Genomic DNA, 14,193 nt, shown 5'->3' on the forward strand with positions numbered 1-14,193 from the left:
AATCCATGCAATTAAATTTAAGTGAAGTAATTGTTTTATTTTTTATCTTTACACAATTGATAACATATGCCTGTGATTGTCCTTCAGTGTCAATTAATAATTTATCGCCTGTTATTCACTTGCGATGTCTGGCTCGCAGCGCTATAAAGGGGAACTTCTCGCGATTCCTGACAGAATGAATGTCAGTTGAGCGGTGGAAATAGGAGTCGTGAATCGACATTTTTGTTCAGCCACCTGACTTATTTTTTTATTTTAAAGAACATGCATTTAATGTTTACTGTGTTTAATACCTCTAAGTAAAGAATATGTCAAGAATCAAAGGCCGTGAGGAAAACATGTAGGATTAGATCATGGTAACCGAAGTCGACCTTCCTGTAAACTTTATTCCAAGTGAGGAAACCTAGGGACCGTTCACGATTTCATTATAAACAGCTATTGGGGGTGATGTTGATTTTAAGAGGTTACACCAATTGTGTTCTGGGAAAGTAGATGGGTCAGTAAAAACATGACTGGTTTTATCAGGTACAGACTAGGTGCAGGCATGGATTGTCTATATATTCCTCTGTTATGCAGAACCAATTAAAAGAATATGCGTTTTCTTTCTTCATCAACGAATGCATGTTTCAAATATATCATCTGTAATTATGTACAGGTATTGTTTTTAACTCCAACTTGGCATCTGCGACCCAAGCGACAGAATTATACATATGTGCTCGGAGATTTCCTATCTCCATGGAAACATGTTGAGATGACCATTTTTGTCTCTATTTATATTAGGGACCTTCAGTTCGCAGTCTGAGCTGCAGGTCAAGACAATGTAACAGGCGTTACGTGGTAACCGTGACCCTGCCACTGAGTAATTAGGGTGTCATTAACAACTTCACTGACATACACCATGAACATGCGGTTGCCAGGGTAACAAAATGTGTGTTTTAATTGCTGGAACAAACGTGGAAGGACCCCTTTCTAGATTAGCACTTCGTCTACGAAAATGTATAATTTTGATAGAAACAAAGGTAAGGAGCCCATTATTCTGTCGTACAGACCCTCAAGTATAAAGATCCAAGAAAGCCCACGCAAGTCTAGAAAATGTGGCAAGTCTAGATTTCCATAGCTTCTGAAAATGAAGAAAGTTTCAGGGCTCCATTTCATTATATTATTTGTTTTTTCACTATGAACGTTTTTTCAGTAAAATATGTTCATTTCAGAGACTAGCTGTTTGTCTAGGAGCCCATGTGAGATGAGAGATTGATCACCTGAGGAAATTTAGACTTGTTTCCTTTACAAATTTAGTATTTGCAAGGGCTGGACGGAAGAGAAAGTAATGTCTTTCAGTGACTTAATCAAAGCGTAACGTCCATATTGTAATTAATATTGGCTTAAGGTAGGCGAAGCGGAAAGATCACTTTGTGGAGCTAGGGCCTCGATTTGAGTCGTTGATAGGATATGCACGGGGATACTATGCCTCCGTTAACGTGGGTACCCTGCATGGGCATGCAATATTGACTCCGAACTGACCAGTCCTTGTCCTACTAGAGCACGACCAGGAGCCCTAGCTGAAGATAAGATCTCCCCCACAGGCCAGACGCTCTATTCTGAAGAATATATACACAATGTATCTCTGACTGTTCGTTCGCCACAGACCCGGGTTCGATCCCAACAGGCAACGCTTATTTCATCTCTTTACTAATTCCCAGGGTAGTCACATTTTAATTACTCACTCCTGTGCACACCTGTTTCACACGTTCAAAGTTTATTTGATTTCTGAAATGTACATTTATGTATTTCCTGTTGTTTCTAGTGTTTCAGTGTTTTAACCATCGCGTTGGGACTGTATGGCGGAAAACCCATGACTGTTATTTCTGACTGCATCAAGACAAGCGTTGAAAGTGTGAAGGTCCCACCTTCGTCTGGAATATCCTGCCAAGGGAACTACACCTATCATAGGATTGCACTATATTCGATTTTCAGTTGAAAATATTATTGAAAGTTATTTCCTAACAAACCACTGGCTCACTAAGCAGCACCAAACGAATACGTCAGCATGGTTATATTTCATGTAATAGGAATTGATCTGGAACAATTTAAAAATTAGTAAAATCCTTTAAACTCTTTGCGCAGTTCAGAACTACTGGTAGGTAGTGAAACGTCGCCTTTCCAAACTGATGCAGGTATGACTGTTTTATTTCCAAGCATTTCCAAGTAACAGATTGAATGGCGGTTACCCCCAGGCCCGCACCCCCGGAGGCGCTGTTACACGCACGCACGCACGCACGCACGCACGCTCACACGCGCGCGCGAACTCACACCTTGATGTACAGGTGAATCTGCCACGACACGGGTGTGAAGCACAGCCGTTGCAGCCATCAGACCAGGTGTTAGTTCACCAGTCCGCCTGATCATCATTTCACTAGGTATGAGCAACATGGATACAAGCTCCGCAGACCGGCTCTTGTTTCTCAGAGAAAATGTCCACGACATTCGACGCTTAGGTTCTGACTGGGGTTTCAGTGAAGAGACAATTGAGCGATGTGCAACCAAGGCTATGAGTGCTAATATTCCAGGCCATTACTCTCAAATCTGTCTCCAAGACATTTCCTGGGAGAATTTGGCAATATGGTTCAAACAACTGCAACGAAGGACCAGCACTAAAACACAAGTTGTTATCGTCGTATTGTGTGTGGTGCTTTTCGGCTATATAGGTGTGGTTGCGGCAGGGGAGGGCTCATATATCGGTATGTATATGTATTTACTTAACAACATTCAAACATATATTAGAGCACGTGGATTTCAAACCAGTATGAATGGTAAATCAATTTAAATGTAGCTTGGTGGTTGAATAAATATATAAATATACGCAGAAAATGTCGTATCCTACAAAATGAGCTGGGCATTTACACTTCTGAGCCTCGACTGTCGAAGGTCTCTTAGCGCTAAGGTAGTCGTAAGTTAATGGTAATAAATGGCACTCACGACTGTCTAAGGGAGCCCCGAAAATCTATGCCCTGTACCACACTTACATTATGTTGATATTATCGATAAATACTTTCTAAGATGTTATTTGTTTCGAAAATAACTATCTGTCGTTCTTAAATGTGGTAATACCAACAGCATATAATTTCAGAAGTACTTTCCTCCAGAAAGACGAATCCCTAATCGTATTGATATAACTCTAATTCACTTACACCATGAAGCACCGATGTGGTTGATGCGTCACCGCCGGAAGTGCTATATACGATATTAGACACGTGAAAAAATGCTAGTTTATGTATGCTGTTACGAATTTTGTTGAGGATGGATATATGTGTATCAACTCGTGTGTGTTTTGTCCACAGGCGAGTGTATGAGACATATTGACTATTCCTTCAGTTTCTACACCCGACTCTTGGCTGTACCGTTTCACAGTTTGGTGAAGATGGAGGGTAAGTCGTCCAGATCATGGCGTAATAATTCTTTTCACCATGTTACACATAGTGACAATACATCAGTTGTCCCTAGGATAACCATTTAGGTGATATTAAATATGTTATAAATTCTACGATAGAAGCCAATACAAACTTATGTTTGAACGACTTGATTCAAACCTTCAGTGCCAAGTACGTCGCTCGTTGAAGAGCGGTCGGTAGTTTTAACACCTGTTAAACCCCAGACGAACAGGTAAACTGAATCCGGCTTATATCTAGAATGATTTTGCAAGTCCAGATTGTCACAGCTGTAGACCATTTAGCATTGGAACCATTTGGAGCTTAACAAATATTTTTTAAATACGTCAACTTAATTTTTATCCAAGAGTAAATTAATCTGTCACGGTTATGTGATCCCCCGCGATGCTGGCTTGGACGCTGGTTGAGACAGTATGCGCAAAATGTCTATTGTTGGAAGAAAGCCGGAAGTGTCCGAAAAGTCTGCCACATGCATCCTCTTCCTTGGGCATGGTGATGACAAACGTAGATTGAGATTCAGACACACGACCATCGGATCTTGCCTACGATAAGATCAGCCCAGAGAATGATCAAGCTATTGACGAAAGGGGTTTCAATTTGTCGCTGCAATGCAGGCGTTTTACATTGGTAAAACGTTAGTGGGCCTGTTGCTCCCTTCTAAGTGATGCCATTGACACGTCGTTCAGTACCGCCAACAGTTGTCTCCCTTTAATGTTTCAAGACCATGCAATACTGCCATGTTTTGATGTATCAGCAAAAGTGTAAATGCCCCTTTATATACCGATACATTATTGAGGTGAGTATCAAACAGCTCTTTACAAAACGGCCATGGTAGCACTTGCCATCATGGAGCAAAAATATGCCCACAGCGTCTTTTGCTGAGGGATCTGTATATACCGCTTGATGTCCGGCTTCCCTAAAGGATGGTATCCAATGTGACAAACGCGTAATAATGAGGTGCAACAGCTGGCTGGAGACATCATGGTGACTGTCACGTAGGACAAAGGACTGATGACAGTTGATGGAGTATATATAGAACCCATTACCTTTCCAACACCTACACGCAATGTGCGTGACAGACTCGTACTGATACAGCCATGAGGTTCCATACAATGCAGACACATCCGGCACCAGACAGACCAATGCTATCAGACGCAGCCGTGGATGACTGACAAGGTCCCGAACAACTCCATTCCATTTGCCCATTGTCTCGGTGATCAATTTTCACAGATCATACCATAGTGTATTGCCTTTCTTCAAAACAATTTCAAAAGTTATTCTGTGTTTTTGATCTGCAACCACTGTCGTCTGCACATAACGATGGCTGCTGACCCGGATGTGTATAATCTTGAACGCTTTAAGTCTAAAGTCGAAGCAATCTGTAAGGCAGCAGAATCCAGTGGCACCACATCCTCCATCATAAGTCAATGCTTGGACAAGTCTCTCGGCGGACCAAACGTTGCCGCCAGTGATAAGTGTGGGTTAACAGTCTTCACCAGATGGATGTGGTGTAACCCGAGTGCTCGACGACTATGTCTGATCTCCGTGGTCAGTGTCCTGTTAATGGCGGTCAGCTCAAATGGATACAGTCTTCTGGGACTACTGCTTCCTCAGGATGTGATAGCGCATGGCATGGTTGCAGTCTTAAAATACGCTCGACTGTTGTCAGTTCCTTTCCATGGGGCGACGGACTTTTCAAGTAAGATTCTCTTTAGTGCCTGCCACATAAGTATGTTTCCATGTAGAAGTAGAATATACTTTATGACAAACCCGCCGTATTCTAAATTCGATGGCTCCCATAAGTACAGAGCAAGAGATAGATGTCCCCAACTACAGTTAAAGTGACGTGGAAACCTCCTCGTTAAACGACTGTGCATCCAGACCCATTTGTACAAAGCGATCATCGTACCGGCAATGCTTTATCATAGGTTTTCAATAGTTGTAGAAGTAAGAAAGTATTAAAAACTAGTTTTGTGTTGCCCACAAAACGCGCGACTGTCCCGATTCATACGAAACCGTAGTATTATGATCGTTTTGGTTTTGTAAACAACGGAATAACTACAGACACAACACGCTGTTGTCAAACTCAGAAATTCCTGCCAGTCTCAGATCATTTACATGCTGATATGAGTATTCATTTCTGACACTCACTCACTCATGGGCCTAGTCCTTTCGCTTGATCATGGGTGATCTTCACTCATTTGTACGTCCGACTGCTGAGGGGGATTTCTGTAATATGTGTTACAACAAAGTGAGGAGCTATACATTTACTTCAGTTACCTTGTGTATCTATCATGTCACCGTATCTTTAATAAACATCTAAGAAACAGTAGAATCGGTTAAGACAGATTTAAATTATGTGTTATGGGTTTTAATGAATAAGGACGCCTTGTTTTATACGTCAGTTTTTCAGTTATATGACGACCACTCAATCAAGTGATTGACATCCTGAACATAGATACACGGATATCATGCATCAACCAACTCCCCGACCTCGCTAGTCGCCAGTTGCGTCAAGCATGGGTCGGCCTGTATCAGTTCTAACCCGATCGTGCACGGGAACCTGCATGTATTGATACACCTGTCATCTCTATTGTGGCATACCACATCAAAGTGAAAGACAGTCTGACGTGTGGGATGATGGTGACGTTTAACACCTGTTAGATAATAATTATTGCTACTACATAAGTAAGACCGTTTCCTTGTAACTGTTACCGACAGTTAACATTGCTGGGACATGTATGTATGTATGTATGTATGTATGTATGTATGTATGTATGTATGTATGTATGTATGTATGTATGTATGTGCGTGCACGTATGTATGTATGTATGTATGTATGTATGTATGTATGTATGTATGTATGTATGTATGTATGTGCGTGCACGTATGTATGTATGTGTGTATGTATGTATGTATGTATGTGCGTGCACGTATGTATGTATGTATGTGCGTGCACGTATGTATGTATGTATGTGCGTGCACGTATGTATGTATGTATGTATGTATGTATGTATGTATGTATGTATGTGCGTGCACGTATGAATGTATGTATGTATGTATGTATGTATATGTGTATGTATGTATGTGTGTGTATGTGTGTGTATGTATGTATGTATGTATGTATGTATGTATGTATGTGTGTGTGTGTATGTATGTATGTATGTATGTATGTGTGTGTATGTATGTGTGTATGTATGTATGTATATATGTGCGTGCACGTATGTATGTATGTATGTATGTATGTATGTATGTATGTGTGTGTATGTATGTATGTATGTATATGTGTATGTATGTATGTGTGTGTATGTATGTATGTATGTATGTATGTATGTATGTATGTATGTATGTATGTATGTGTGTGTGTGTATGTATGTATGTATGTATGTGTGTGTGTATGTATGTGTGTATGTATGTATGTGCGTGCACGTATGTATGTATGTATGTATGTATGTATATGTGTATGTATGTATGTGTGTGTATGTATGTATGTATGTATGTATGTATGTATGTATGTATGTATGTATGTATGTATGTATGTATCAGATAGTTAAATAAAAACAAGGCCGTTTTCACCCTCAAGGAAACATGTATTTACGTATTCCGTATTTAGTTATTTAACTGTCTGATATTTATGACTGAGTACCTGTGCTATTTTGACATTTTATGTGGATAGATGCATACGTACGTACGATCGTAGGCACATTTTGTCAAACCAATAAAACCTACACTATGACTACACATTCCACACAATTCCAGACTGTTTCTATAAAACCAGTTAGCGAAGCCTATGACGCAGTGAGAAGTTTTTGTTGGTTAAAGACTGGTGTTGACATTCCTATGCGCAAATACATATACCAGGAAGTGAAACTAGGTAAGAATCGTAACAAGGATGATTCCCGGACGTTAATATAGCAAAATAAACATGTGAAAGAGTCTAGTTGAAAAAGGACTTTACTGGAACCCACAAGGACCTCCAAGTAGTTGAAACTGACGGCTCAAAACAAGAACAATCGGCGCTGGGCCTCCGGGTCACCGTCCTGCCCACAACCACCCCCACCCACCGTCCTCCCTACACCCACACCCACTCACCGTTCTCCCTACAACCACCACCACCCACCACCCACGCTACAACCACACCCACTCACCGTCCACCCTACAACCACCCTACAACCACACCTACCCACCGTCCACCCTACAACAACCACACCCACTCACTGTCCTCCCTACAACCACACCCACCCACCGACCTCCCTACTACCACCCCCCCACCACACACACACACACACACACACACACACACACACACACACACCGTCCTCCCTACAACACCCCCACCGCCACCGCCGTCCACCCTACAAACACCCCCACCTACCGCCCACCATACAACCACCCCCACCTACCGCCCACCCTACAACCACCCCCACTCACCCTACCCGTCACTTTTGACAAAAGTCTCTGTAAAGCTTTATTTATGAAGGCTCTTATCTCTTTCCGCTAATGTGTATACCACTTTTTGCTCGCCCCACCAACTTCCTGGTCACTATGACCACAAACCAGTTTCCTGGTCACTCGATTGTATTGATATCCACGAAACAATTTAATGTGAAGCTCCTATGATTTCCTTGGTTTTCGTAATGAAGACTTGATGGGATTGTTGTATCCCTTGTGCTATGTATTTTTTCTCGTCTTCGTTGATGGCAGTGCTTCCACGAGACTGGTTTCAGTCTGTGATATTTTGTGAGTTCCGAGAGTTCCAAACAAAACTCTTGCTCGGAGATTGTTTTGTCCGTGGAGATATGATCGTCTATTGTGTTTAACTTTGCTTTTGTTAGAATTCTAAATTTCGTCATGTGTCAATGTTTTTTTATGTAACTATCTAAACAAACTTAAACACCAACCCCAGTTCGTACGGGGTGTTGCCGTCTGCTGCTGCAGTATCGCCGATATCACCTAAGTTGCCACCACCGACGGTGGGGACTTCAACGCATTTCTGGCAGAATCAGTTCAATTTTGCCATGTGGTGCACGACAACAGGGTTTGGCTTTTCATTGAGCGACACTCGGCATGGCCCGGTGAGTAGGTCTGTCTATATGTTTCGCGTGTACTATCAGATGAGACCTATCCTCAAAGAAATCTCCGCTCTGCTTCCACAGGACAAAGGATGGAATGCAGTAAACAATCCGTATGATCAACGTGCGTCAGCCGAATTTGCAACGAATTTGAAATTGACCCGAAGAAAAAGTTTTTGCTGGACACGTAGAAACGGTTCACTCCGCCGGTATCAAACGCTTGAGCGATTCTATTCTGTGAGCACTAGTGAGCGCAGACAAAATTCATTCCATCATCATTGGTGAAGGGACTGCTTACAACACACAGAAGCAGAAACATGTCTAATGTCAACGATGCCGTCGCCGCTCCAACCCTATCCAAAGGTGTTGGAATACACCCGGTTCAAAGTTGATTAAGTGTTTGGTGTGGGATTGTACATGACTCCGAGCGACATACAACTGAGAATCCATGAAATAGTGGGCTAAAACAACAAAATCATTATCGCCACCGCCAATCAAAAGTTGGGTATCCACCCAGAGATCAACGTCTTAAACGTCATACCCACGAGTACCGGTGAAACAGGCATAGTCATAGCACCATCCCCGGAGTCCAGGATTCAAAACACACCAGAGCCCCTTTCACCACACGAGGTAGCTGAAAATAAAGAACACCTCGATCGTAAAACAGTGCTAGTGGTCGGCTGGATCGCGGTTGGCATATGTTTCATTTGGTTAAAAATTCCTTACTGACCACGGACACCAGCCCTGTCACGGCGACGATGGCTGCCCACAGGTTTGGGCTGAGCCACATGACAGTTTTCGAGAGCATACTAAGCCACGAGACGATGCTACCCCCAGGAATCCCAGATGTGTCTCAGCTGCTTTTTCTGCAGGTTTAGCCAGGGCTTTGAGAAGTGATTTCAAATGGGGTTTTTTCCCTGTCTCTGACGTCACCACCTGGTGGTGGTGTTGGTGTCATGCCTGTCAGCAATACAACCAGAGTCAATATGATGCAGTCCAAAGCCATCAGAATGCAGGTGATGATGATCCCTTGCTAGGGGAACAAAATGTTTATCCTTTCATCCAACGTGGTGTCCTTGTTCAGGACTCAATCGATGGTTTCCCACACGCGGCTGATCTGTGATCGAAGCTGTTCTCGATTTGAGGAAGCGGGGCATGCCGCCTTCGACACTGGTCCTGATGTTTTGCAGATCATGAACTACTTTGGATGGAAGTTGTTTGGGTCATGCGCCATCGTAATCTGTAAGGTTTAATTCATCCCAGTGAATACTAACGCCATGTTTTTCCGGCCAGTGTTGGCAGTGTGAGTGGTTCTCATGTGTGTGTTCACGAGATCAATCTTTGGATCAGTTTTCAATCACAGCCTGCCCTTGTTATCGATAACAAATTTGGAATGGTCTCATTATGGTGGCTCAGCATATTTTTTATTGCATTTTAAACCATCATAATATTCATTGACAGTTTGTTTGACGAGTTCGTCATCACTCAAGACATTGCTGATAAACGAAGTATCTTCATCATAATGCCCATAGTCGAGGGAACCACCACTCAAAACATCCATTGGAATATCATCTATTGTATCAATTGTATTAAACTTATATATTTTTTATGTATATAACAATCTCACAATATGGAGATTTAAGATTAAGAGAGCCTCTTGGCATCAAAGCAATGTGTCAGTCGGTGACCATCATGCAACGATCCGAGCAAGATAGATCAAAACCAAACACTGTTGGTTTGATTTCCTAACCTGGGTGACAGTAACCTCATCGTTCCTGGCTCAGTTCGATTGGCGTTTAACATCACATTGACTACCAACAAGGACAAAGGTAGGGGGAATATCGGTCGTCCCATCATCAAGAAAACCACTATCAATATCAGCGGCAACGAGGTGTTGAGCATCAACAGCAGTGACATATTTACTGTTACATGGATCTCTTGAAAAGCAAGGGTGAATGCGATAATGACGTGTATCAAGGCATCTGTTCACAGAACTGTAAATTGACTCAATTGTGCGTAGGGTACGGCTTCACACAAGTCCAGCTCAACAAGATCCAGGCGTCCGAAAAAGCCATCACCGAAGCATAGTGGAACCAGCTTTTGCATGCCACTTGACTTCGAGTTGCTCACAGGACACGCACTGTCTTCCCAAACCTCACAATCGGCTGGAATACAAACTCACATTTAAGTCGTGCATACACTAAATGGTGATGCAGTCAGTTTCTCCATCGGCAACATCTTGTTGAGTTCGACATGGTCATGAGCTTGGAGCTGGCCTGGCACATTTACCACCAGTATTCCAGAAAGGTGTCCATCCTGTACAACGACAGTCCTGAGACACCACACGACTGTACAGGACAAAAGCAACATGCTGGCGTGTTCGATGACAGGCGTCTTGATCATTCCTGTGGAGGAATACAAACCACTGGAAAGAGACAGCAAATGGGTTTTTTTTCAACCCTGAAATCATGAAAGTGGAAGTGACCATCAAGGGCGTGCCTAGCCAGCTGTTCAGTCAAGGCATGAGGGCTCACCAGTAATGGGACAAGGCTATAAAACTACCGTTGATCCCACGACACACGGTGGACATCAAATACTACCTATCCTATATGCAGATTGGGGTTTACCTGACCACCAAGTACTTACTGTGGTTGGACATGCGATCCACGGATGACGATTGGTTGCATGGCAGCAGGTGCCACATCAACAACAGCAGTGAGGGGATAACCATCTTACAATGCGTTTAAGCTCTCAAACAGTAATCATTATTAGATGCATAGACACTTAGATGCAAAGCCACTCTCTAACTGGGCCTCCTGTCCAGTTCCCGCCTGAGACCCAGATCCATTTTTTACATGTTTTGGCTGGGCCTTCACCCCGCAAAGAGGGGAGGTAATTCTGTCAGGTTTAAAAAAAATGAAGCTGGCATAAAAATTTTTATATTGAAATCTTTATATTGAGGTGCCAGTTACATTCATTCAAATATCTTTTTCCTTGATGTAAATAATTTGGTTTCGGAACATGGCCGTTCCATGGGCTTTACATAAACATTAATGGCCTTTCACTCCAATACCATATGCAGAGCATGTGTAGTTCACAAATCCCTCTCTGATACGTATCATATGTATACTGCAGTAAGCCTCGGTCATGCAATTTTTTACCTCAAATCTCAGGTTTTCCCAGAGGTATCTACTGACAACGATACTGAGTGAGTTTCATCTTTGATATATTCATGTTATTTAGTCTAATTGTTTCACAATGAACACAGTCGCTGATTGGCCAAGCGTGAAGATCAGTTCTTGCCTCTGGGAAGGCGCATAATAATGAGAGAGTGTGGGTTCATCTCTTAGAGGTTCGAGCTGTTTACCAGTCATTAGGTAGTATTCTTTCACAGGGTCAACAACGTCCTTGAACGTTTGAATGGCATGGTTTTCAAGCTCATTGATCGTTAATGAAATTTAGTCTCTGCCTGCGGGGTTTTTGTTTCATTTTTTATTATTATTATATTATTATTATATATTTGCATACTCAGCTTGTCTGGTTTGTAATTTCAGTCATATTGTGGCATTTTCATTCCGCTTTTACCTTTGCCGCATTTGACTCTCATAATTTCGAGAAAATGTAATTACTCCTGGAAAATGCCAGGGCATTGACTAAAGCCCCACTGACTATCATAGTGATCACAGCCATTCCAGATATGTTTATATTACTTTCAAATATTTTCTGGTACAATGCCTTGTTTTACGAGAACATCCTTAGCGGCCATCACCATCCCTAAATTCATTATGAGCATGCCCATGTCCTGCAGGTCGAAACTGAATTTCATCACTTTTTGTTTGAGAACCATTTTGGGTGAACGACCACATCCTACAGCTTGACCAGCGACCACGGATGCGTGATATGCATCGTTAATGAATGTGTTTCCTTCAGACATTATGTATGCAACAAAATATATGTTTTTTAATGCAATATGCGGGTTTATTGCTTGTTATATAACATAAATAATGTTGCCAAATCAGATCCACAGAGTATAGTTATTATCATGGTGCTTGGCTGAACCACCTTTTCTACCAGCCGCCACTCTTGTAGGATTCTTCTTTTTGGTGACTTGGGGGTGGGGGCATTTTCTGAGTTTTAGTTGGAGAGAGATGGTCCCCAAAGCATTGATTGGTTTGGCCACCCATCGCCAGCGACAACAGTCTATCTCGCTTGTCGTCGCTTGTATCATCCACCACCATTTGTCCCAGCAGTTCCTTGCACTCCATTCTATAATGTAACAAACGATTTTTAATTCTAATAACATAATATCCAACACACAAAAAACATAACCAGATGAAAGTTAAGTTACACAGACTGAGAATTTCAAAAGTGAATGTTTAATATAAAATTATAAATTGGTATTTCATACATTTCGCTGAGACCAACACAATCGAGCCATCAGGAAGTGTTGACTTACAGTCATAGTGACCAGGAAGTTGGCGGGGTGAGCAAAAACTGTGTACACACCAGCTGAAAGATATAAGGGCCTGATGGAAACTTTATTTCATAAAGAAAGCATTTCAGAGGCTTTTGTCAAAAGTGATCTCGTACCCTCGTCTTATATACTACTACTAGGTATGTGTTACCAGGGACCATATAATATAATGTTATATGGTCCCTGGTCTTACGCATATTCATACTGCTGAGAATAACTGGAGAGCCATATGTATTTAGTATCCACAGTTATTCTGCTCTGTTTTTGAAAGCGTCGATGTTTATTACTTGTATTGTTATTGTTTCCAGACCTGTACAGCAGTGAATGTCTCGTGGACAACCCGCTGTACATGGAGCCTGAACCTGAGTGTGACACATGCAAGAAACACAATAGCGTCAAGGAACTGAAGGTCAAGGTCAAAACCCTGAAGCTCCACCTCCTGTGGTATCCTATCATACACAGAGTACGTACTGAAAAAGCCTTCCTTCTAGAGTGTCTTTAACGGTCTTTAACGAAAGATAATCAGGCAGAGACCTTGGGCCATTGTAATCAAGGGCATGTCTTCCGACCGAAACGCATCATTTGCGACTCTGTTAACCCTGCCACCTTCCGTTTCAAAGGAGTGAAGGAACAAGAATAAACAGAAATGAAAAAGAATTACCATATTGCCTAATTTTATCATGAACCTGTTGGAGTTTGTCTTAACTGTCGTCATTATTGTTAAAAGTTACGTAACATGTATTGTACAATATACACTTCTGGCGTAGTGGGCGAATGAAGCAGAGGAGGTATTCCATATGGAATAATACTCTCCTGTTCTTTCACTGCGTTGAACCGGAAGCTGGCAGTGTGAATGGAGGCGAAGAACGGTCTGATGTACCATGAATTGCGCTTAAAATGTAGAATGAGATATATTTCTCGTGAGTTTTTATTGGATATGGGGGTGGAAATGGGAGAGAACCTTTGATGGTGACGATATTTTATTTTGACATGTAAAATATTTTTCGAACCGAAGCGACGGAAGTCCGTTGCCAACCTTTGCTCGCTTCGCTAGCATATAGGAAGAGCGGTCATATTCTGTACGCTGCGTAACTCCCTTTGCGCTAACTTTGCCTGTGTATGGACGCACATTAACAAATTATCAATATTGCAAATTCACCTTATCAATTTGAAAAATAACGCGGTTTTAAAATGCCCGCGAAAT

At 42.1% G+C, this 14,193-nt stretch overlaps 1 protein-coding gene across 2 annotated transcripts in view; it reads left to right on the plus strand.

The window, feature by feature from the left end:
- The window catches only part of LOC137260949 (uncharacterized), a 35,903-nt gene that overhangs the window by 624 nt on the left and 21,086 nt on the right, over nt 1-14,193 (plus strand). The window contains exons 2-4 of one of the 2 annotated variants that reach the window (XM_067798523.1): nt 1,802-2,735; nt 3,336-3,422; nt 13,298-13,452. In XM_067798523.1, coding sequence (XP_067654624.1) covers nt 2,417-2,735; nt 3,336-3,422; nt 13,298-13,452 — 561 coding nt within the window. In that variant the 5' untranslated portion in view covers nt 1,802-2,416. Of the gene's footprint in view, nt 1-1,801; nt 2,736-3,335; nt 3,423-4,153; nt 5,143-13,297; nt 13,453-14,193 lie in introns of those variants that run through there. The other variant, XM_067798524.1, reaches the window with a different exon arrangement.

The sequence above is a fragment of the Haliotis asinina genome, chromosome 14 (genome assembly GCF_037392515.1).
Source record: "Haliotis asinina isolate JCU_RB_2024 chromosome 14, JCU_Hal_asi_v2, whole genome shotgun sequence".
Classification (NCBI taxonomy): Eukaryota; Metazoa; Mollusca; class Gastropoda; order Lepetellida; family Haliotidae; genus Haliotis; species Haliotis asinina.